General features: G+C 46.9%; 1 protein-coding gene across 11 annotated transcripts in view; it reads right to left on the minus strand.

The window, feature by feature from the left end:
• The window catches only part of LOC128698165 (uncharacterized), a 420,261-nt gene that overhangs the window by 181,188 nt on the left and 211,903 nt on the right, over positions 1-27,170 (minus strand). The window contains exons 1-2 of one of the 11 annotated variants that reach the window (XM_070088904.1): positions 15,773-15,853; positions 5,693-6,255 (exon numbers count right to left, since the gene is read on the minus strand). The exons of 8 other annotated variants lie outside the window; for them this stretch is intronic. In XM_070088904.1, the coding sequence (XP_069945005.1) occupies positions 5,693-5,783 (91 nt within the window). In that variant the 5' untranslated portion in view covers positions 5,784-6,255; positions 15,773-15,853. Of the gene's footprint in view, positions 1-5,692; positions 6,475-15,772; positions 15,854-27,170 lie in introns of those variants that run through there. 2 more of the 11 variants (XM_070088901.1, XM_070088903.1) reach the window with 2 other exon arrangements.

Below are 27,170 nucleotides of genomic sequence, written 5' to 3' on the forward strand. Positions count from 1 at the left end.
TGAGTCCTTTGCCTTCTATATTTCTTCCATTCCCTAGCACACTTGGTTTTTGCCTCCCTGCACCTTTGGGTAAACCATGGGCTCATCCTGGCTTTTTCATTAATCCTGTTACCCTTGGGTACAAACCTCTCCTCAGCCTCCTTGCATTTTGTTGCTACATATTCCATCATCTCATTAACTGGCTTCCCTGCCAGTTACTCAGGTATGACAACACTGTTACTCAGGTATGACAACACTGTTACTCAGGTATGACAACACTGTCACTCAGGTATGACAACACTGTAACTCAGGTATGACAACACTGTTACTCAGGTATGACAACACTGTTACTCAGGTATGACGACACTGTTACTCAGGTATGACAACACTGTTACTCAGGTATGACAACACTGTTACTCAGGTATGACAACACTGTCACTCAGGTATGACGACACTGTTACTCAGGTATGACAACACTGTCACTCAGGTATGACAACACTGTCACTCAGGTATGACAACACTGTTACTCAGGTATGACAACACTGTTACTCAGGTATGACAACACTGTCACTCAGGTATGACGACACTGTTACTCAGGTATGACGACACTGTTACTCAGGTATGACAACACTGTTACTCAGGTATGACAACACTGTCACTCAGGTATGACAACACTGTTACTCAGGTATGACAACACTGTTTCTCAGGTATGACAACACTGTTACTCAGGTATGACAACACTGTTACTCAGGTATGACAACACTGTCACTCAGGTATGACAACACTGTCACTCAGGTATGACGACACTGTTACTCAGGTATGACAACACTGTTACTCAGGTATGACAACACTGTCACTCAGGTATGACGACACTGTCACTCAGGTATGACAACACTGTCACTCAGGTATGACAACACTGTCACTCAGGTATGACGACACTGTCACTCAGGTATGACAACACTGTCACTCAGGTATGACGACACTGTCACTCAGGTATGACAACACTGTCACTCAGGTATGACGACACTGTCACTCAGGTATGACAACACTGTCACTCAGGTATGACAACACTGTCACTCAGGTATGACAACACTGTCACTCAGGTATGACAACACTGTTACTCAGGTATGACAACACTGTCACTCAGGTATGACAACACTGTCACTCAGGTATGACAACACTGTCACTCAGGTATGACAACACTGTCACTCAGGTATGACAACACTGTTACTCAGGTATGACGACACTGTCACTCAGGTATGACAACACTGTTACTCAGGTATGACAACACTGTTACTCAGGTATGACGACACTGTCACTCAGGTATGACAACACTGTTACTCAGGTATGACAACACTGTCACTCAGGTATGACAACACTGTCACTCAGGTATGACAACACTATCACTCAGGTATGACGACACTGTTACTCAGGTATGACAACACTGTTACTCAGGTATGACAACACTGTCACTCAGGTATGACAACACTATCACTCAGGTATGACAACACTGTCACTCAGGTATGACAACACTGTCACTCAGGTATGACGACACTGTTACTCAGGTATGACAACACTGTCACTCAGGTATGACAACACTGTCACTCAGGTATGACAACACTGTCACTCAGGTATGACAACACTGTCACTCAGGTATGACGACACTGTTACTCAGGTATGACAACACTGTCACTCAGGTATGACAACACTGTCACTCAGGTATGACGACACTGTCACTCAGGTATGACAACACTGTCACTCAGGTATGACGACACTGTTACTCAGGTATGACAACACTGTCACTCAGGTATGACGACACTGTCACTCAGGTATGACGACACTGTTACTCAGGTATGACGACACTGTCACTCAGGTATGACAACACTGTCACTCAGGTATGACAACACTGTCACTCAGGTATGACGACACTGTCACTCAGGTATGACGACACTGTTACTCAGGTATGACGACACTGTCACTCAGGTATGACAACACTGTCACTCAGGTATGACGACACTGTCACTCAGGTATGACGACACTGTTACTCAGGTATGACGACACTGTCACTCAGGTATGACAACACTGTCACTCAGGTATGACGACACTGTTACTCAGGTATGACGACACTGTCACTCAGGTATGACAACACTGTCACTCAGGTATGACGACACTGTTACTCAGGTATGACGACACTGTCACTCAGGTATGACAACACTGTCACTCAGGTATGACGACACTGTTACTCAGGTATGACAACACTGTCACTCAGGTATGACAACACTGTCACTCAGGTATGACGACACTGTCACTCAGGTATGACGACACTGTCACTCAGGTATGACAACACTGTTACTCAGGTATGACAACACTGTTACTCAGGTATGACAACACTGTCACTCAGGTATGACAACACTGTTACTCAGGTATGACAACACTGTCACTCAGGTATGACAACACTGTTACTCAGGTATGACGACACTGTTACTCAGGTATGACAACACTGTTACTCATGTATGACAACACTGTCACTCAGGTATGACAACACTGTTACTCAGGTATGACGACACTGTTACTCAGGTATGACGACACTGTTACTCAGGTATGACGACACTGTTACTCAGGTATGACGACACTGTTACTCAGTTATGACGACACTGTCACTCAGGTATGACGACACTGTCACTCAGGTATGACAACACTGTTACTCAGGTATGACGACACTGTTACTCAGGTATGACAACACTGTTACTCAGGTATGACAACACTGTTACTCAGGTATGACAACACTGTCACTCAGGTATGACAACACTGTTACTCAGGTATGACGACACTGTTACTCAGGTATGACGACACTGTTACTCAGGTATGACGACACTGTTACTCAGGTATGACAACACTGTCACTCAGGTATGACAACACTGTTACTCATGTATGACAACACTGTCACTCAGGTATGACAACACTGTTACTCAGGTATGACGACACTGTTACTCAGGTATGACGACACTGTTACTCAGGTATGACGACACTGTTACTCAGGTATGACGACACTGTTACTCAGTTATGACGACACTGTCACTCAGGTATGACGACACTGTCACTCAGGTATGACAACACTGTTACTCAGGTATGACGACACTGTTACTCAGGTATGACAACACTGTCACTCAGGTATGACAACACTGTTACTCAGGTATGACAACACTGTCACTCAGGTATGACGACACTGTCACTCAGGTATGACAACACTGTTACTCAGGTATGACGACACTGTTACTCAGGTATGACAACACTGTTACTCAGGTATGACAACACTGTTACTCAGTTATGACGACACTGTCACTCAGGTATGACGACACTGTCACTCAGGTATGACAACACTGTTACTCAGGTATGACAACACTGTTACTCAGGTATGACGACACTGTTACTCAGGTATGACAACACTGTTACTCAGGTAAGACGACACTGTTACTCAGGTATGACAACACTGTTACTCAGGTATGACGACACTGTTACTCAGGTATGACAACACTGTTACTCAGGTATGACAACACTGTCACTCAGGTATGACAACACTGTTACTCAGGTATGACAACACTGTCACTCAGGTATGACAACACTGTTACTCAGGTATGACGACACTGTTACTCAGGTATGACAACACTGTTACTCAGGTATGACGACACTGTTACTCAGGTATGACAACACTGTTACTCAGGTATGACAACACTGTTACTCAGGTATGACAACACTGTCACTCAGGTATGACGACACTGTTACTCAGGTATGACAACACTGTCACTCAGGTATGACGACACTGTCACTCAGGTATGACAACACTGTTACTCAGGTATGACAACACTGTTACTCAGGTATGACAACACTGTCACTCAGGTATGACAACACTGTCACTCAGGTATGACAACACTGTCACTCAGGTATGACAACACTGTCACTCAGGTATGACAACACTGTCACTCAGGTATGACAACACTGTTACTCAGGTATGACAACACTGTTACTCAGGTATAACAACACTGTTACTCAGGTATGACAACACTGTCACCTTGACTATGACACACACTGAAGAGTGGAGATAAAGACAATGGTAACAGAGAATACTTTTAATACCAACTCTTCTTTACTGTCAGTGTTACTGCTTCAACCTTGACTCTGGCTGAACGTTAAGTACAATCTTGATGGTTCATCTCCTACCCTCGTCCTTGAGGGATCTTTAACGTGAAGGTCACGGCAGTTCTGTGATGCTATCTTCTTTTCCTTCATCAAGGTCCCTTCTTACCCTCTCTGTTTCTCTTTGGTTTAAGTTTCCCGTCTTTTATATCTAGTGCTGCCCTCTCAACGGCGTATACTGGAACTTTACTGTTCTCTCCGTATTCTTCTTTGGGTCATCTGTTACTTGACTGAGCTGTAAATAACTGTTAACATAATCTTTGTTTGTCCTAGTAGTGATGTTCCTAAAATATAAACCATGAACATTACAGCACTACAGGCTGGTGCTTTCCTTCCTCCAAGCCTTCATTATTGTCTTGTTAATAAGACAAATCATCTACTTCCTCTTGCTTTCTCTTATTCTTATCATCTGGTATCTACCAGGAAATACTGTATCGTTTATCTCATAAATTTTATATCATTGCCACTATACTGTGTCATGTTCCCGGGGTTTTCTGTTAACTCTCCCGCTATCCTGAATATTCCCTCAGCATTTATAAATGCAACATAGAGGTTCTTTCTAATAGGCTCCAAAGTCACCTTTTTTGTGAAAGTTGGAGAAAGGAAGAATGGCACGAGAGTCGTGGATTTTGGGTGGTTATGTTCAGGATAAGCTTAGGTATGCAATGATGAGGAAGACTGCTGGATAGAGATGGGATGGGTGGGGAAGGTGTAGGTGCAGGCCAGCAGGGTGGAGTAGATGGGGGGGGGGTAGCTTGAGTTGAGGCAGTGTCAAAGGGGTTGGGGGAGGTGCAGCTGCAGGAAGGAAGGGTGAAGAGGGCTTGGGTATTAGAATCAAAAGAAACGCAAAATCTACAAGGGTCAAGGGCTTGGGTACACTTTGTCAGGGATGAGGATGGCTGGGGGTGGCATGACTGGATGTTTTGTGTGTGTTTCTGACACCTCTTATGATTTAAAGACGATCATTAATAATAATAATAATAATAATAATATCTATTTACTACCAGTACATGTACAAGGTATACAGACCATAGCTGACATCAGTGACATACTACTATATAGAAAGTCACTTGTTATACTGAGCATTTCCAGCAAATTAGATCAATTTTGTCCCAGGATGCGACCCACACCAGTCCACTAACACTCAGGTATCCATTATTACTGATAGGTGAACATGAATAGCGGGTGTAAGAAAACACGCCCACTGTTTCTACCCTTGCCGGGAATCGAACCCAGACATCTCGGCTTGTGAAGTGAGAGCGTTTCCTACCAGGCCACGACCCACCTCCGTAACGAGAAATACAGAAGGCACTCCTCAGGATTCAGGAATTTTCACGGAAACAACGTTTCGCTCTGTGTGCAGCTTTATCAAAACCTAATATCTCCACACAGCGAAATGTTGGCCCATTAAAAACCAATTGTGTGTGTGTGCGTGCACTTCGGTAGTGTCTACAGCACGTCAGGTGCTACATTATTTCTAGAAGGCAGCCTAGCAAGAGCAGCAGTGTGTTGTACCTACCTTCAGTGTCGTCAAGTTGAAGCACAGTCTCCAGGTGATCTGAAGACAGAGTACAGCTCCTCACGTAATAGTACTCGTCGTTGATACACATGACGAGGTTCCTGCTGGCGCTGCAGGAGTGCTGGCTGCTGGAACTGCAGGAGTGCTGACTGCTGGAACTGCAGGAGTGCTGGCTGCTGGAACTGCAGGAGTGCTGGCTGCTGGCTCTGCAGGAGTTCCTGCAGGAGTGCTGGCTGCTGGAACTGCAGGAGTGCTGGCTGCTGGAACTGCAGGAGTGCTGGCTGCTGGCTCTGCAGGAGTTCCTGCAGGAGTGCTGGCTGCTGGAACTGCAGGAGTGCTGGCTGCTGGAACTGCAGGAGTGCTGGCTGCTGGCTCTGCAGGAGTTCCTGCAGGAGTGCTGGCTGCTGAAACTGCAGGAATGCTGGCTGCTGGCGCTGCAGGAGTGCTGGCTGCTGGCGCTGCAGGAGTTCCTGCAGGAGTGGTGGCTGCTGGAGGCGGCTTCAACTGAGGCAAGAGTTTATCCTGTTCTTCCTCCATGAATTTATGTTTAAATGTCTAGATTCCTGAGAAATTATCACATAACTTAATTTTTCCATCCTGAGAAAACACTAGCACCTTAGACGTGATTTCTGAGAGTATGTGACATGAGTAACGTCACTCTTGTGAGTGACATGAATGACGTCAATCGTGATAACACGACTGTAAACAAACCACGGAACGAGTTGGGGTTTGAACGCATGGCGCATGAGATGTAACACTCCCAGGCCAGTGCGTAAACCACTGGACCAGCTGCCTCTAATAAGATTCATACAACTAAGTATATTACTATACACTGTACGGAGGTTAGCATGGGCCACATCTGTGGCCACAAATGCATATTTTTACAGGCGTCTCCCAGACCAGCATGGCTGTGGCGCAGACTTGAGCTAGAGCTCACCACAGTCACGTCTGAAAAATTTAAGACAGCTACAACGTGACCGGCTCTGTCATCAAGCCGTGCACTGTTTATAATAATAATAATAATAATAATAATAATAATAATAATAATAATAATAATAATAATAATAATAATAATCTTTATTTCTACCAGTACATGACAACTTATACAGATCATAGCTGACATCAGTGACATACTGTATACAAAGCCCCTGATTATGCAGAGAAAATTAGGTCAATTTTGTCCCCAAGATGCTACCCACACCAGTCGACTAACACCCAGATACCTATTTACTGCTAGGTGAACATGGACAGCAGGTATCTTAGGGAAACACATCCTACTGTTTCCACCCGTACCGGGGATCGAACCGCGGACCTCAGTATGTGAGGTGAGTGCGCTACCAAGCCAGTTACGGGAAGCTGTGTAATACCCTTTTATCATTCCATCGCAAAATTTATGGAGATATTTGGACGTACTGGCTGTAGCCTGACCTTCTTCACGACTTTGTTCTTTTTGTAACATCTTACTCTCCTCAAGGAGTGATGGTCATCTGATTGGTCAGTTTAATAGAAAAATGAAGTTTCATTTGACCAGAAGCAATTTGATCAATTTCGTGTGTCAGATTTGGGCTCTGAATTGACTCAGTTTAAGTGAACTCTCTTGTTCATTTTCCTGATGAAGGGTTAACTATCCTGGGTATTATCATGGGTACTATCATAGGCACTATCCTGGGTAGTATCATAGGCACTATCCTGGTACTATCATAGGTACTATCCTGGGTACTATCACAGGCACTATCCTGGGTAGTATCATAGGCACTATCCTGGGTATTATCATAGGCACTATCCTGGGTAGTATCATAGGCACTATCCTGGGTAGTATCATAGGCACTATCCTGGGTATTATCATAGGCACTATCCTGGGTAGTATCATAGGCACTATCCTGGGTAGTATCATAGGCACTATCCTGGGTAGTATCATAGGCACTATCCTGGTACTATCATAGGTACTATCCTGGTACTATCATAAGTACTATCCTGGTACTATCATAGGCACTATCCTGGGTAGTATCATAGGCACTATCCTGGGTATTATCATAGGCACTATCCTGGGTAGTATCATAGGCACTATCCTGGGTAGTATCATAGGCACTATCCTGGGTAGTATCACAGGCACTATCCTGGGTAGTATCATAGGCACTATCCTGGGTAGTATCACAGGCACTATCCTGGGTAGTATCATAGGCACTAACCTGGGTATTATCATAGGCACTATCCTGGGTAGTATCATAGGCACTATCCTGGGTAGTATCATAGGCACTATCCTGGGTAGTATCACAGGCACTATCCTGGGTAGTATCATAGGCACTATCCTGGGTAGTATCATAGGCACTATCCTGGGTAGTATCATAGGCACTATCCTGGTACTATCATAGGTACTATCCTGGTACTATCATAAGTACTATCCTGGTACTATCATAGGCACTATCCTGCTACTATCATAGGTACTATCCTGGTACTAACATAGGTACTATCCTGGTACTATCATAGGTACTATCCTGGTACTATCATAGGCACTATCCTGGTACTATCATAGGCACTATCCTGGTACTATCATAGGTACTATCCTGGTACTATCATAGGTACTATCATAGGTACTATCCTGGTACTATCCTGGTACTATCATAGGTACTATCATAGGTACTATCCTGGTACTATCCTGGTACTATCATAGGTAAAGAACAAATCACAATACCATAACTGGAACAATACAGAAATAACCCTCACACAGGAGACAGGAGCTTACGACAACGTCTGGGTCCGACTTGAAGCATTTACAAAGTCACACTAACAGGAGAGGAGGAGGGAGTACATACAGGCCAGCAGACAGGGACGGAACAAGAGAGGTAGTAGGAAAGGAAGAAGGGAGGTGGTGGGAGTAGTAGTGGTGGTAGTAGTAGTGGTGGTAGTAGACAACAACCTAAGATTTCAAGTTTATCGGAAACCTACCAATAAAAATGATCTCACACACTTCTATTCCAGTCAAGATACCAAGACCAAAAGAGGCATCATCATCGGGTTTTTTCCTAAGAGCATACCGAATTTGTAGTCCTGAGTTTCTTGACGAGGAATGTACATACATTCACCAAACATTCACTGAGTTACATTTTCCTTCCTTTTTCATCAAAGACTGCAAGAAAAGAGCTCTTAATATCATTAATTCTCCACGCATCAACACCACTCCCAACAAAGTTGTAATTCTTCCCAACAGCCAGGTTGCACTGAACGTCTCAAAAGTACTTTCACAAGCTAACACCAGAGTCGCCATCGCTTCTAGCACTTCAATAAAGGATCTAACCATAACAAAATCCAAGCATCACGGACCAGTCAATGCAGGAGTTTACACTATACCCTGTGGAGGCTGTGACAAGATTTACGTAGGTGAAACAGCAAGAAACCTCGACACCCGCCTCAATGAACACATTTACGCATGTAGGAACGATAACTTGAACAACGCCTGTGTACAACACCGAAATTCCACCAATCATCTCATGAAATTCAGAGTCGCCCAATTAGTGATCAAAGAAGCTAATTCCGTAGACGCAAGTGCCTCGAATCAGCACTGATCGCTGTTTCGAATACAATTAAACAAAACAACGGCAGCTTCACCATCTCCGAAGTCTTAGCAAGAATCCTCCTGAAAACAGTAAACCCTGCCATCACATAGTCTCTCCTGTTATACTACACAAAGCACATTACAGAGAGTGAACACTGAAACAAGCTGCCTCTTTCCAGTCTATATTCGTCCAACCTATTTTTATGTTACCCAAGTAATAGCTTTTATATCCTTTTACTCATGTACGAATTAATTGCTCTACCATATTGTATTACTACTACTACTTTTGTCACTACTACTACTACTACTACTACCACTAGTGAACATCGAAATGGTACCTCACTAGTATTGCACCTCACTCTGAGCCTATATATACCCTCTGTGTCCATGTATTGTTTGTAATGGCTTGATAAAGCTCCTGGAGAGCGAAACGTTGCCACAATAAATGTCACATTAGTTGCACTTGTGTCCTTTTACCTTACAGTAGTAGTGATGGTGGTGGTGGTAGTAGTGGTGGTGGTGGTAGTAGTAGTGATGGTGGTGGTGGTAGTAGTAGTGATGGTGGTGGTGGTAGTAGTAGTGATGGTGGTGGTGGTAGTAGTAGTGATGGTGGTGGTGGTGGTAGTAGTAGTGATGGTGGTGGTGGTAGTAGTAGTGATGGTGGTGGTGGTAGTAGTAGTGATGGTGGTGGTGGTAGTAGTAGTGATGGTGGTGGTGGTAGTAGTAGTGATGGTGGTGGTGGTAGTAGTAGTGACGGTGGTGGTGGTAGTAGTAGTGATGGTGGTGGTGGTGGTAGTAGTGATGGTGGTGGTGGTGGTAGTGATGGTGGTGGTGGTAGTAGTGATGGTGGTGGTGGTGGTAGTAGTGATGGTGGTGGTGGTGGTAGTAGTGATGGTGGTGGTGGTGGTAGTAGTGGTGGTGGTGGTGGTGGTAGTAGTGATGGTGGTGGTGGTGGTAGTAGTGGTGGTGGTGGTAGTAGTGGTGGTGGTGGTGGTAGTGGTGGTGGTAGTAGTGGTGGTGGTGGTAGTAGTGGTCAGACAAAGGCCAAGAAAAAGGAGCACTGCAGCAGAGCTAGGGACCCACAAGGGCTAGGAACAAAAACACGAAGTAAGGAGAGGGGAGGAGGAAGATAAAGCACCAAACACTCAAGGTAGAATAAAGAAAACCTAAAGAAAAAACTTACTTTTCGCCAGATTAACACTTTTCGCCAGATTAACACTTTTCGCGCCAGTCTAGTTATCTAGTTAATACCTCTCCTCCCTCTATAGATGTTCCTGGTGTCTTGTTCCTCTCATCCTCTTCAGTACCTCGGAGAAACTGGTCGTTCTCTTTCTGACAGACTCAGAGAACACAAAAGTAGTATTAGGCTTGCCGACACCAACAATGCTCTTTTCTGTCATGTCAGAGATCACAGTCACCCTATTGACTGGTCTTCTGCTAAAACTGTCTCCCTTACTTCTAACTCTCAGTCGCCGTCTGGTTGAATCCTCCCTTATACACAACTTTCCTTGTATGAATCTTAGTCGTGGCTTTGTGTCCGTATATACCTTCCTCTCCCATTACATTGTAAAATGTTCCAAACTTCAGAAAACTCGTGACTTAACCTGATTTTTTTCCATATATCTTTCTACCTTTTCTTCCCCTTTCTTTTTTTTTTCTTTGGGTTTTTTTCTTTCTTTTGCCTTGGGTGTTTAGTCCTTTACTCTCCCCCTCCCCATTTTGCGTTTTTGTTCCTAGCCCTTGTGGGCCTTTAGCCCTCCTGCAGTGCTCCTTTTTCTGGGCCTTTGTCTGACTCTACTACTACTACTACCTACTACTACTACCTACTACTACTACCTACTACTACTACTACTACTACTACTACTACTACTACTACTACTACTACTACTACTACCACCTATCTTCTTTATTTCCCACCATCTGTCTTGTCCCATCCCTGTCTGCTAGTCTACATTTACTGCCGCCTTCTCTCCCTCAGTTAAAAACGGTTATAACTATGATTATAACTGTTGAAGGGGTGGAGGGGTAAGCCAGCGGAAGGCCTCGGTCAGATGACCAAAAGCTCCAGCTGTGGGTGATCATATGACGAAGATCCGCGTCAGGACACACTTGTCCTGTTTCTTGGCAAACCTTTCCAAACCATCCCTCTGTTAGTGTTTCGGTCCAAGTCGGACCGAAACGTCGTCGTAAGCTCCTCTCTCCGATGTGCAGATTATTTGTGAACTATCATAGGTACTATCCTGGGAACTATTATAGGTACTACCCTGGGTACTATCATAGGTACTATCCTGGGTACTATCAGGGGTACTATCCTGAGTACTATCAGAGGTACTATCTTGGGTACTATCATAGGCACTTTTAGATGAACATAAGAACTGCAGCAAGCCCACTGGCCCATGTGAGGCAGGTCCAAGTAACCTACCGGCTCAAGTCATTGACCCAACCTAGTCAGGTCAAGGTCACATCCACTCAAGGAAGGAGCACGTCATCGGGCCTATTAACACAAGCTAGTCAAGTCCAACTCACACCCACCCGCACCCGAACATAAGAAAGGAGGAACACTGCAGTAGGCCTGTTGACCTATACTGAACAGGTCCTTCACAAATCCAACCCACTAACAAAATACTTATCCAACTCACTTTATTTCTACCCTAACAATGAGCTCTGACAAATCCACTAACTCATCTGCAAGTCCCACTCAAATCCAACTCCTCTCGTGTATTTATCCAACCTGGCAATATAAACACAAATGCAGTATAATGTGATCCTTTATTGACTACGTTTCGCCCACACAGTGGGCTTTTTCAAGTCACTGTGTGGGCGAAACGTAGTCAATAAAGGATCACATTATACTGCATTTGTGTTTATATTGCCATTGTGTCGGTATTTTATACCATTTATTTCCATTTATCCAACCTAAATTTGAAACTACCCAAGGTTTTAGCTTCAGTAACCCTACTAGGTAGACTGTTCCACTCATCAACTACCCTGTTTCCAAACCAATACTTTCCTATGTCCTTTCTAAATCCAAACCTATCTAATTTGAATCCATTACTGCGGGTTCTCTCTTGGAAAGATATCCTCAAGACCTTATTAATAACCCCTTCGTTAATACCCGTCTTCCACTTACACACTTCGATCATGTCTCCCTTATTCTTCGTCTAACAAGTGAATGTAACTTAAGAGTCTTCAATCTTTCTTCATAAGGAAGATTTCTAATGCTATGAATAAATTTTGTAATTCTTCTCTGAATGTTTTCTAACGAATTTATGTCCATTTTGTAATATGGAGACCAGAACTGAGCTGTGTAATCCAGGTGAGGCCTGCGTAATCTAACTCATGTTTAAAGCCTATTTTTAAACTTACACAACGTTTTAGCTTCTATGACGGTACTCGGGAGTTTGTTCCACTCATCCACAACTCTACTACCAAACCAGTACTTTCCTATATCCTTCCTCAATCTGAATTTTTCCAACTTAAAATCATTGCTGTGAGTCCTGTCTTGGCTGGAAATTTTCAGCACGTTATTTACATCCCCTTTATTTATTCCTGTTTTCCATTTATACACCTCAATCATATCCCCCCTAATTCTACGCCTTTCTAGAGAGTGCAGATTCAGGGCCCTTAGTCTATCCTCATAGGGAAGGTTTCTGATACATGGGATCAACTTTGTCATCCTCCTTTGTACGTTTTCCAGAGCATTTATATCCATTCTGTAATACGGTGACCAAAACTGAGCAGCATAGTCTAAATGAGGCCTAACCAAGGATATATAGAGTTGAAGAACAACCTGAGGACTTCTATTATTCATACTTCTAGATATGAAGCCAAGGATTCTGTTAGCTTTATTGAGAACACTAATGCACTGTTGTCTTGGTTTCAGATTACTGCTAACCAGAACTCCTAAATCCTTTTCGCAATCAGTAATATTAAGATCTACATTATTTAGTTTACATGTGCCATGGTTATTTTCCTGTCCAATATTTAGAACTTTGCATTTGTCTATATTAAACTGCATCTGCCACTTCTCCGACCACTGCATCAGTTTATTTAAATCTTCCTCATGTAGAATCCTCAGGCAACGTTTTTTGAACGTTTCAAGCTACACTGTAATTCCATAATGTTGGGACCAGTCCTGCAATTGCAGTCATTGGTTTTCTGCACGTTCCAATTATTCCCAGAATCTGGTCCTAGTTACCGTGCACCAGCGGTGAAAGTTTGAAGCCTAGAGAATGACACCTACAGTTAGAGGATGCCTAATTAGTGACTAAGTAATTAAGCCAGATTAATGGGGGATCCAGACCTGGAGTGGCGTTGCTAGGCTGGTTTAGACTGGCTTAGGTGGGTTGTCTTGGGTTAGAAGTTCCTCGCTATCTGCACAACTTAACAATATCTCTAAGGGAAAAATGCAGCAGTATTGTAGAATTTAAACTACGTCATATCACCGTAATCAGCCTAGAACCGCCATAATAATACTGATAATAATAAAAACAATAATCATTAGTATAATTATGATAATCATAGTCAAAATATAATAATCGCAAATAAAAACAAAATAATAATCAAAATGATTATTAGTAAGGCTATGAAAATCACTAATATAACAATCACAACACTAATAATAATAATAATAATAATAATAATAATAATAATAATAATAATAATAATAATAATAATAATAATAATAATAATAATCCACCAATTTCAATTTTCACTACTAACAGTTTAGTCACAATTTTTCTGTCACTAGGTTTTTTTTTATTGTTTCTTTAGTCAAAAATTCTCTGGTCACAAGTTTCTTACAGTTTTCTGTGTACTGTTCTTTAGTTACTGGGATCTGTTTATTACTGCTCTGTTATACCTGGTGAATCTCTCACACCAGGCTGCTACCCTGGGTAGTCTCTCTCTAGGCTGCTACCCTGGGTAGTCTCTCTCTAGGCTGCTACACTGGGTAGTCTCTCTCTAGGCTGCTACCCTGGGTAGTCTCTCTCTAGGCTGCTACCCTGGGTAGTCTCTCTCTAGGCTGCTACCCTGGGTAGTCTCTCTCTAGGCTGCTACCCTGGGTAGTCTCTCTCTAGGCTGCTACCCTGGGTAGTCTCTCTCTAGGCTGCTACCCTGGGTAGTCTCTCTCTAGGCTGCTACCCTGGGTAGTCTCTCTCTAGGCTGCTACCCTGGGTAGTCTCTCTCTAGGCTGCTACCCTGGGTAGTCTCTCTCTAGGCTGCTACCCTGGGTAGTCTCTCTCTAGGCTGCTACACTGGGTAGTCTCTCTCTAGGCTGCTACACTGGGTAGTCTCTCTCTAGGCTGCTACACTGGGTAGTCTCTCTCTAGGCTGCTACACTGGGTAGTCTCTCTCTAAGCTGCTACACAGGGTAGTCTCTCTCTAGGCTGTTACACTGGGTAGTCTCTCTCTAGGCTGCTACACAGGGTAGTCTGTCTAGGCTGCTACACTGGGTAGTCTTTCTCTAGGCTGCTACACAGGGTAGTCTCTCTCTAGGCTACTACACTGGGTAGTCTCACAATAGGCTGCTACACAGGGTAGTCTCAGAATAGGCTGTTACCCAGGGTAGTCTCACAATAGGCTGTTACCCAGGGTAGTCTCACAATAGGCTGTTACCCAGGGTAGTCTCACAATAGGCTGTTACCCAGGGTAGTCTCACAATAGGCTGTTACCCAGGGTAGTCTCACAATAGCAAGCTACCCAGGGTAGCCTCACAATAGCCACCTACCCAGGGTAGCCTCACAATAGCCAGCTACCCAGGGTAGCCTCACAATAGCCAGCTACCCAGGGTAGCCTCACAATAGCCAGCTACCCATGGTAGCCTCACAATAGCCACCTACCCAGGGTAGCCTCACAATAGCCAGCTACCCAGGGTAGCCTCACAATAGCCAGCTACCCAGGGTAGCCTCACAATAGCTAGCTACCCAGGGTAGCCTCACAATAGCCACCTACCCAGGGTAGTCTCACAATAGCCACCTACCCAGGGTAGCCTCACAATAGCCACCTACCCAGGGTAGCCTCACAATAGCCAGCTACCCAGGGTAGCCTCACACACCACCATCTTGTAGACAAATGTGTTTTTGACAAGCATTAAATTGAAATTTCAGAAGCGTAACAATTTATCGAGCGCCTGGAGGCCTTCAAGACAGCCTAGTTAAGTACCAGGAACCACTGTAAGATACAGGGAGGAGGATCACACAGGATACAGGAGTAAGGATATCACAGGATACAGGAGTGAGGATCTCACAGGATATAGGAGTAAGGATCTTACAGGATACTGGAGCGAGGATCTCACAGGATACAGGAGTGAGGATCTTACAGGTTTACAAGAGTGAGGATCTTACAGGATACAGGAGTGAGGATCTCACAGGATACATGAATGAGGATCTCACAGGATACAGAAGTGAAGATCTTACAGGATACAGGGGTGAGGGAGGAGGATCTTACAGGATACAGGGGTGAGGGAGGAGGATCTCATAGGATACAGGAGTGAGGATCTCAGGATACAGGAGTACTGTATAAGCTACCGGCGAGTGACGCAGAGCAGTATACACCACCAGACACCACGGCGCCGCGGCCAGCGCCTTACTGAGTCCTGCACCACCAACACCACCACTACCACCACCACCACCCCAAACACCACTACCACTGCCACCACCACCACCACCTCCACCACCCCAAACACCACCACCACTACCACCACCACCACCACCTCCACCACCACCACCCCAAATACCACCACCACTATCCCATCACCAACACGACCACAACACCACGTCACCACCACCAACACAACCACCACAACACCACCACCGACACCACCACACCATCACGACCACTGACACCATCACCACCACGACCACTGACACCATCACCACCACGACCACTGACACCATCATCACCACGACCACTGACACCATCAACACCACGACCACTGACACCATCACCACCACGACCACTGACACCATCATCACCACGACCACTGACACCATCACCACCACGACCACTGACACCATCATCACCACGACCACTGACACCATCACCACCACGACCACTGACACCATCAACACCACGACCACTGACACCATCACCACCACGACCACTGACACCATCAACACCACGACCACTGACACCATCAACACCACGACCACTGACACCATCAACACCACGACCACTGACACCATCATCACCACGACCACTGACACCATCAACACCACGACCACTGACACCATCACCACCACGACCACTGACACCATCATCACCACGACCACTGACACCATCACCACCACGACCACTGACACCATCAACACCACGACCACTGACACCATCAACACCACGACCACTGACACCATCAACACCACGACCACTGACACCATCATCACCACGACCACTGACACCATCAACACCACGACCACTGACACCATCAACACCACGACCACTGACACCATCATCACCACGACCACTGACACCATCAACACCACGACCACTGACACCATCAACACCACGACCACTGACACCATCATCACCACGACCACTGACACCATCACCACCACGACCACTGACACCATCAACACCACGACCACTGACACCATCACCACCACGACCACTGACACCATCATCACCACGACCACTGACACCATCACCACCACGACCACTGACACCATCACCACCACGACCACTGACACCATCACCACCACGACCACTGACACCATCATCACCACGACCACTGACACCATCAACACCACGACCACTGACACCATCACCACCACGACCACTGACACCATCACCACCACGACCACTGACACCATCACCACCACGACCACTGACACCATCATCACCACGACCACTGACACCATCAACACCACGACCACTGACACCATCACCACCACGACCACTGACACCATCACCACCACGACCACTGACACCATCATCACCACGACCACTGACACCATCAACACCACGACCACTGACACCATCACCACCACGACCACTGACACCATCACCACCACGACCACTGACACCATCACCACCACGACCACTGACACCATCATCACCACGACCACTGACACCATCAACACCACGACCACTGACACCATCACCACCACCACCACTGACACCATCATCACCACGACCACTGACACCATCAACACCACGACCACTGACACCATCACCACCACGACCACTGACACCATCACCACCACGACCACTGACACCATCATCACCACGACCACTGACACCATCATCACCACGACCACTGACACCATCAACACCACGACCACTGACACCATCACCACCACCACCACTGACACCATCATCACCACGACCACTGACACCATCAACACCACGACCACTGACACCATCACCACCACTGTTCAGATGGTGGTCACCTTCACATCATCCCTCACTCTCATATTAAACCTGCTTCCTCTCACTGCAATAATATTCACGTTATTGTACCTGTAATTATGCTGTTTCCACCTGGCACCCCTGAATACTTGCACCTGGCACCCCTGAATACTTGCACCTGGCACCCTTGAATATTTGCACCTGGCACCTCTGAATACTTGCACATGGCACCCTTGAATATTTGCACCTGGCACCCTTGAATATTTGCACCTGGCACCCTTGAATATTTGCACCTGGCACCTCTGAATACTTGCACCTGGCACCCCTGAATACTTGCACCTGGCACCTCTGAATACTTCCACCTGGCACCCTTGAATATTTGCACCTGGCACCCTTGAATATTTGCACCTGGCACCCTTGAATACTTGCACCTGGCACCCCTGAATGCTTGCACCTGGCACCCTTGAATATTTGCACCTGGCACCCTTGAATATTTGCACCTGGCACCCCTGAATACTTGCACCTGGCACCCTTGAATATTTGCACCTGGCACCCTTGAATACTTGCACCTGGCACCCCTGAATACTTGCACCTGGCACCCTTGAATATTTGCACCAGGCACCCTTGAATATTTGCACCTGGCACCCCTGAATACTTGCACCTGGCACCCTTGAATATTTGCACCTGGCACCCTTGAATATTTGCACCTGGCACCCCTGAATACTTGCACCTGGCACCCTTGAATATTTGCACCTGGCACCCCTGAATATTTGCACCTGGCACTCTGAATACTTGCACCGGGCACCCTTGAATATTTGCACCTGGCACCCTTGAATATTTGCACCTGCCACCCTTGAATATTTGCACCTGGCACCCCTGAATACTTGCACCTGGCACCCTTGAATATTTGCACCTGGCACCCCTGAATATTTGCACCTGGCACTCTGAATACTTGCACCTGGCACCCTTGAATATTTGCACCTGGCACCCCTGAATACTTGCACCTGGCACCCTTGAATATTTGCACCTGGCACCCCTGAATGCTTGCACCTGGCACCCTTGAATATTTGCACCTGGCACCCCCGAATACTTGCACCTGGCACCCTTGAATATTTGCACCTGACACCCTTGAATATTTGCACCTGGCACCCCTGAATATATTCACCTGGCACCCCTGAATATTTGCACCTGGCACCCCTGAATACTTGCACCTGACACCCTTGAATATTTGCACCTGGCACCCCTGAATATTTGCACCTGGCACCCCTGAATATTTGCACCTGGCACACCTGAATATTTGCACCTGGCACCCCTGAATATTTGCACCTGGCACTCTGAATACTTGCACCTGGCACCCTTGAATATTTGCACCTGGCACCCCTGAATACTTGCACCTGGCACCCTTGAATATTTGCACCTGGCACCTCTGAATACTTGCACCTGGCACCCCTGAATACTTGCACCTGGCACCTCTGAATACTTCCACCTGGCACCCTTGAATATTTGCACCTGGCACCCTTGAATATTTGCACCTGGCACCCTTGAATACTTGCACCTGGCACCCCTGAATACTTGCACCTGGCACCCTTGAATATTTGCACCTGGCACCCTTGAATATTTGCACCTGGCACCCCTGAATACTTGCACCTGGCACCCTTGAATATTTGCACCTGGCACCCTTGAATACTTGCACCTGGCACCCCTGAATACTTGCACCTGGCACCCTTGAATATTTGCACCTGACACCCTTGAATATTTGCACCTGGCACCCCTGAATACTTGCACCTGGCACCCTTGAATATTTGCACCTGGCACCCTTGAATATTTGCACCTGGCACCCCTGAATACTTGCACCTGGCACCCTTGAATATTTGCACCTGGCACCCCTGAATATTTGCACCTGGCACTCTGAATACTTGCACCGGGCACCCTTGAATATTTGCACCTGGCACCCTTGAATATTTGCACCTGACACCCTTGAATATTTGCACCTGGCACCCCTGAATACTTGCACCTGGCACCCTTGAATATTTGCACCTGGCACCCCTGAATATTTGCACCTGGCACTCTGAATACTTGCACCTGGCACCCTTGAATATTTGCACCTGGCACCCTTGAATATTTGCACCTGGCACCCCTGAATACTTGCACCTGGCACCCTTGAATATTTGCACCTGGCACCCCTGAATGCTTGCACCTGGCACCCTTGAATATTTGCACCTGGCACCCCCGAATACTTGCACCTGGCACCCTTGAATATTTGCACCTGGCACCCTTGAATATTTGCACCTGGCACCCCTGAATATATTCACCTGGCACCCCTGAATATTTGCACCTGGCACCCCTGAATACTTGCACCTGACACCCTTGAATATTTGCACCTGGCACCCCTGAATATTTGCACCTGGCACCCCTGAATATTTGCACCTGGCACACCTGAATATTTGCACCTGGCACCCCTGAATATTTGCACCTGGCACTCTGAATACTTGCACCTGGCACCCTTGAATATTTGCACCTGGCACCCCTGAATACTTGCACCTGGCACCCTTGAATATTTGCACCTGGCACCCCTGAATATTTGCACCTGGCACTCAGAATACTTGCACCTGGCACCCTAGAATATTTGCACCTGGCACCCTTGAATATTTGCACCTGGCACCCCTGAATACTTGCACCTGGCACCCTTGAATATTTGCACCTGGCACCCCTGAATACTTGCACCTGGCACCCTTGAATATTTGCACCTGGCACCCTTGAATATTTGCACCTGGCACCCCTGAATACTTGCACCTGGCACCCTTGAATATTTGCACCTGGCACTCTGAATACTTGCACCTGGCACCCTTGAATATTTGCACCTGGCACCCTTGAATATTTGCACCTGACACCCTTGAATATTTGCACCTGGCACCCCTGAATACTTGCACCTGGCACCCTTGAATATTTGCACCTGGCACCCTTGAATATTTGCACCTGGCACCCCTGAATACTTGCACCTGGCACCCTTGAATATTTGCACCTGGCACCCCTGAATGCTTGCACCTGGCACCCTTGAATATTTGCACCTGGCACCCCCGAATACTTGCACCCGGCACCCTTGAATATTTGCACCTGGCACCCTTGAATATTTGCACCTGGCACCCCTGAATATATTCACCTGGCACCCCTGAATATTTGCACCTGGCATCCATGAATACTTGCACCTGGCACACATGAATACTTGCACCTGGAACCCTTGAATATTTGCACCTGGCACCCCTGATTATTTGCACCTGGCACCCCTGAATATTTGCACCTGGCACCCCTGAATACTTGCACCTGGCACCCCTGAATATTTGCACCTGGCACCCTTGAATATTTGCACCTGGCACCCCTGAATATTTGCACCTGGCACCCCTGAATATTTGCACCTGGCACACCTGAATATTTGCACCTGGCACCCCTGAATATTTGCACCTGGCACTCTGAATACTTGCACCTGGCACCCTTGAATATTTGCACCTGGCACCCCTGAATACTTGCACCTGGCACCCTTGAATATTTGCACCTGGCACCCCTGAATATTTGCACCTGGCACTCTGAATACTTGCACCTGGCACCCTAGAATATTTGCACCTGGCACCCTTGAATATTTGCACCTGGCACCCCTGAATACTTGCACCTGGCACCCTTGAATATTTGCACCTGGCACCCCTGAATACTTGCACCTGGCACCCTTGAATATTTGCACCTGGCACCCTTGAATATTTGCACCTGGCACCCCTGAATACTTGCACCTGGCACCCTTGAATATTTGCACCTGGCACTCTGAATACTTGCACCTGGCACCCTTGAATATTTGCACCTGGCACCCCTGAATATTTGCACCTGGCACTCTGAATACTTGCACCTGGCACCCTTGAATATTTGCACCTGGCACCCCTGAATACTTGCACCTGGCACCCTTGAATATTTGCACCTGGCACCCCTGAATATTTGCACCTGGCACTCTGAATACTTGCACCTGGCACCCTAGAATATTTGCACCTGGCACCCTTGAATATTTGCACCTGGCACCCCTGAATACTTGCACCTGGCACCCTTGAATATTTGCACCTGGCACCCCTGAATACTTGCACCTGGCACCCTTGAATATTTGCACCTGGCACCCTTGAATATTTGCACCTGGCACCCCTGAATACTTGCACCTGGCACCCTTGAATATTTGCACCTGGCACTCTGAATACTTGCACCTGGCACCCTTGAATATTTGCACCTGGCACCCTTGAATATTTGCACCTGACACCCTTGAATATTTGCACCTGGCACCCCTGAATACTTGCACCTGGCACCCTTGAATATTTGCACCTGGCACCCTTGAATATTTGCACCTGGCACCCCTGAATACTTGCACCTGGCACCCTTGAATATTTGCACCTGGCACCCCTGAATGCTTGCACCTGGCACCCTTGAATATTTGCACCTGGCACCCCCGAATACTTGCACCTGGCACCCTTGAATATTTGCACCTGGCACCCTTGAATATTTGCACCTGGCACCCCTGAATATATTCACCTGGCACCCCTGAATATTTGCACCTGGCATCCATGAATACTTGCACCTGGCACACATGAATACTTGCACCTGGAACCCTTGAATATTTGCACCTGGCACCCCTGATTATTTGCACCTGGCACCCCTGAATATTTGCACCTGGCACCCCTGAATACTTGCACCTGGCACCCCTGAATATTTGCACCTGGCACCCTTGAATATTTGCACCTGGCACCCCTGAATATATTCACCTGGCACCCCTGAATATTTGCACCTGGCACACATGAATACTTGCACCTGGCACACATGAATACTTGCACCTGGAACCCTTGAATATTTGCACCTGGCACCCCTGATTATTTGCACCTGGCACCCCTGAATATTTGCACCTGGCACCCCTGAATACTTGCACCTGGCACCCCCGAATATTTGCACCTGGCACCCCTGAATATTTGCACCTGGCACCCATGAATACTTGCACCTGGCACCCCTGTATATTTGCACCTGGCACCCCTGAATATTTGCACCTGGCACCCCTGAATACTTGCACCTGGCACCCCTAAATATTTGCACCTGGCACCCCTGAATATTTGCACCTGGCACCCCTGAATATTTGCACCTGGCACCCCTGAATATTTGCACCTGGCACCCCTGAATATTTGCACTTGGCACCCCTGAATACTTGCATCTGGCACCCCTGAATACTTGCACCTGGCACCTCTGAATACTTGCACCTGGCACCCCTGAACACTTGCACCTGGCACCCATGAATACTTGCACCTGGCACCCCTGAATATTTGCACCTGGTACCCCTGAATATTTGCACCTGGCACCCCTTAATATTTGCACCTGGCACCCTTGAATATTTGCACCTGGCACCCCTGAATACTTGCACCTGGCACCCCTGAATATTTGCACCTGGCACCCCTGAATATTTGCACCTGGCACCCATGAATACTTGCACCTGGCACCCCTGTATATTTGCACCTGGCACCCCTGAATATTTGCACCTGGCACCCCTGAATACTTGCACCTGGCACCCCTAAATATTTGCACCTGGCACCCCTGAATATTTGCACCTGGCACCCCTAAATATTTGCACCTGGCACCCCTGAATATTTGCACCTGGCACCCCTGAATATTTGCACTTGGCACCCCTGAATACTTGCATCTGGCACCCCTGAATACTTGCACCTGGCACCTCTGAATACTTGCACCTGGCACCCCTGAACACTTGCACCTGGCACCCATGAATACTTGCACCTGGCACCCCTGAATATTTGCACCTGGTACCCCTGAATATTTGCACCTGGCACCCCTGAATATTTGCACCTTGCACCCTTGAATATTTGCACCTGGCACCCCTGAATACTTGCACCTGGCACCCCTGAATATTTGCACCTGGCACCCCTGAATATTTGCACCTGGCTCCCCTGAATATTTGCACCTGGCACCCCTGAATACTTGCACCTGGCACCCCTGAATACTTGCATCTGGCACCCTTGAATATTTGCACCTGGCACCCCTGAATATTTGCACCTGGCACCCCTGAATATTTGCACCTGGCACCCCTGAATACTTGCATCTGGCACCCCTGAATATTTGCACCTGGCACCCCTGTATATTTACACCTGGCACCCCTGAATATTTGCACCTGGCACCCCTGAATATTTGCACCTGGCACCCCTGAATATTTGCACCTGGCACCCCTGAATATTTGCACCTGGCACCCCTGAATATTTGCACCTGGCACCCCTGAATACTTGCATCTGGTACCCCTGAATATTTGCACCTGGCACCTCTGAATACTTGCACCTGGCACCCCTGAATACTTGCACATGGCACCCATGAATACTTGCACCTGGCACCCTTGAATATTTGCACCTGGCATCCCTGAATATTTGCACCAGGCACCCCTGAATACTTGCACCTGGCACCCCTAAATATTTGCACCTGGCACCCCTGAATATTTGCACCTGGCACCCCTGAATATTTGCACCTGGCACCCCTGAATATTTGCACCTGTCACCCCTGAATATTTGCACCTGGCACCCCTGAATGTTTGCACCTGGCACCCCTGAATATTTGTACCTGGCACCCCTGAATATTTGAGCCTGGCACCCCTGAATATTTGCACCTGACACTCCTGAATATTTTTGCACCTGGCAACCCAGAATATTTGCACCTGGCACCACTGAATATTTGATCTGGCACCCTGAATATTTCCACTTGGCACTCTGAATATTTGCACCTGGCACCCCTGAATATTTGCACCTGGCACCCCTGAATATTTGCACCTGGCACTCCTGAATATTTTTGCACCTAGCACCCCAGAATATTTGCACCTGGCACCACTGAATATTTGCATCTGGCACCCTGAATATTTCCACCTGGCACTCTGAATATTTCCACCTGGCACTCTGAATATTTCCACCTGGCACTCTGAATATTTCCACCTGGCACTCTGAATATTTCCACCTGGCACTCTGAATATTTCCACCTGTATAACGTACACAGGTGTAGACATGGCCTGCACACCTGGCCATAATACGATAACCAATGAGGAACAAGCAAAAAGACACCAGACAATAACCTAATATATTTACTTCACTAAAACTAAGCTGATATATACAATATATAACCCATGTACAGTATTTACAACTATGTTCAATTAGGCAAATGGAAGCACAAGACACGGTGAACCGTGACGACCAGCAGGGAAGGTAAGTCTGCCAAAGTTGTTTCACAAGTGTACCACATCGCTTCACAGCTTTGGCAGGTTTCCTTGTGATTGGTTGGTTGAACCAAGGTACTGGTATAACGACGGAGCCCCTAATTATCGTTAAGCCTTCAGCAACTGGTTCGCTGGTCGGGAGGCATGACTATATGGGCGTGTGTCCTACACTGAATGTGTTGTAACATACTCTTAGCATACCACAACCTGGCACTCCGGTTATGTGTTGCTGGCACTCCAAATATCTGTACCTGGCACTTCAAATATGTGTACCTGGCACTCCAAATATGTGTACTTGGCACTCCAAATATGTGGACCTGGCACTCCAAATATGTGGACCTGGCACTCCAAATATGTGTACTTGGCACTCCAAATATGTGGACCTGGCACTCCAAATATGTGGACCTGGCACTCCAAATATGTGGACCTGGCACTCCGGATATTTGCACCAGATGGTTCAGTGGTTCATTAGAATAACTCAGAAGTTGAATCAGGTGGTTCAGTAAGGACTTTGCACGGTTCCAAAGACTATCATAGATCAGAATAAGGGTACCAGGAGCTGCACCAGGGACTCGGTCCTCTGAGTGACCAACCAACAATGTCCCTGTCAGTGTATGTTGGGTGAAACATGTAGGGGACAGGAACCCAGTCTAAAGTTTATGTGTTCCAGTATTGTACAGGTCTGTCTCAGGTGAGCGAGGTCACGTGGGTTCATCGTCCACCAATCACTGGGTCTTACAGGCGCTTGTCCAACCTTATATAACACGTGGTGAGCAGGTCATAGCATGGTCTGAGGTTGTAGGGTCGAGTACGTGGAGTTTAGACTGACCTTAGCTAGTACAGTTTGTGGAGTTTAGACTGACCTTAGCTAGTACAGTTTGTGGAGTTTAGACTGACCTTAGCTAGTACAGTACGTGGAGTTTAGACTGACCTTAGCTAGTACAGTACGTGGAGTTTAGACTGACCTTAGCTAGTACAGTACGTGAAGTTTAGACTGACCTTAGCTAGTACAGTACGTGGAGTTTAGACTGACCTTAGCTAGTACAGTACGTGGAGTTTAGACTGACCTTAGCTAGTACAGTACGTGGAGTTTAGACTGACCTTAGCTAGTACAGTACGTGGAGTTTAGACTGACCTTAGCTAGTACAGTACGTGGAGTTTAGACTGACCTTAGCTAGTACAGTACGTGGAGTTTAGACTGACCTTAGCTAGTACAGTTTAGACAGTACCGGGTTGTCTGGTGTCCATGACTGATTAAATATCCTTTACTGAAGATAACTTTACTGAAGATAACTTTAGTGAAGTTAAGTTTAGTTCGTTCTTTTAGACACGTTAAACACTGTCCTTGGATGCACCAATGTTCGACAGTTCTGTCACGTACACTAACAGTCTAAGTACCCGTAGATCACTGCACATATTATAGACTGTCAAGTACACTGGTCGTAGACTTGGTTCAACGTCACCGGACTCGTCACCATCACTCGTCACCATCACTCGTCACCATCACTCGTCACCATCACTCATCACTCGTCACCATCACTCGTCACCATCACTCGTCATCACTCGTCATCACTCGTCACCATCACTCGTCACCATCACTCGTCACCATCACTCGTCACCATCACTCGTCACCATCACTCGTCATCACTCGTCACCATCACTTGTCACCATCACTCGTCACCATCACTCGTCACCATCACTCGTCACCATCACTCGTCATCACTCATCACTCGTCACCATCACTCGTCATCACTCGTCACCATCACTCGTCACCATCACTCGTCACCATCACTCGTCACCATCACTCATCACTCGTCACCATCACTCGTCACCATCACTCGTCATCACTCGTCATCACTCGTCACCATCACTCGTCACCATCACTCGTCACCATCACTCGTCACCATCACTCGTCACCATCACTCGTCATCACTCGTCACCATCACTTGTCACCATCACTCGTCACCATCACTCGTCACCATCACTCGTCACCATCACTCGTCATCACTCATCACTCGTCACCATCACTCGTCATCACTCGTCACCATCACTCGTCACCATCACTCGTCATCACTCATCACTCGTCACCATCACTCGTCACCATCACTCGTCATCACTCATCACTCGTCACCATCACTCGTCATCACTCGTCACCATCACTCGTCACCATCACTCGTCACCATCACTCGTCACCATCACTCGTCACCATCACTCGTCACCATCACTCGTCACCATCACTCGTCATCACTCGTCACAATCACTAGTCACCATCACTCGTCACCATCACTCGTGAAGATTCACTCGCTACG

The sequence above is a fragment of the Cherax quadricarinatus genome, chromosome 26 (genome assembly GCF_038502225.1).
Source record: "Cherax quadricarinatus isolate ZL_2023a chromosome 26, ASM3850222v1, whole genome shotgun sequence".
In the NCBI taxonomy this organism is placed as follows: domain Eukaryota; kingdom Metazoa; phylum Arthropoda; class Malacostraca; order Decapoda; family Parastacidae; genus Cherax; species Cherax quadricarinatus.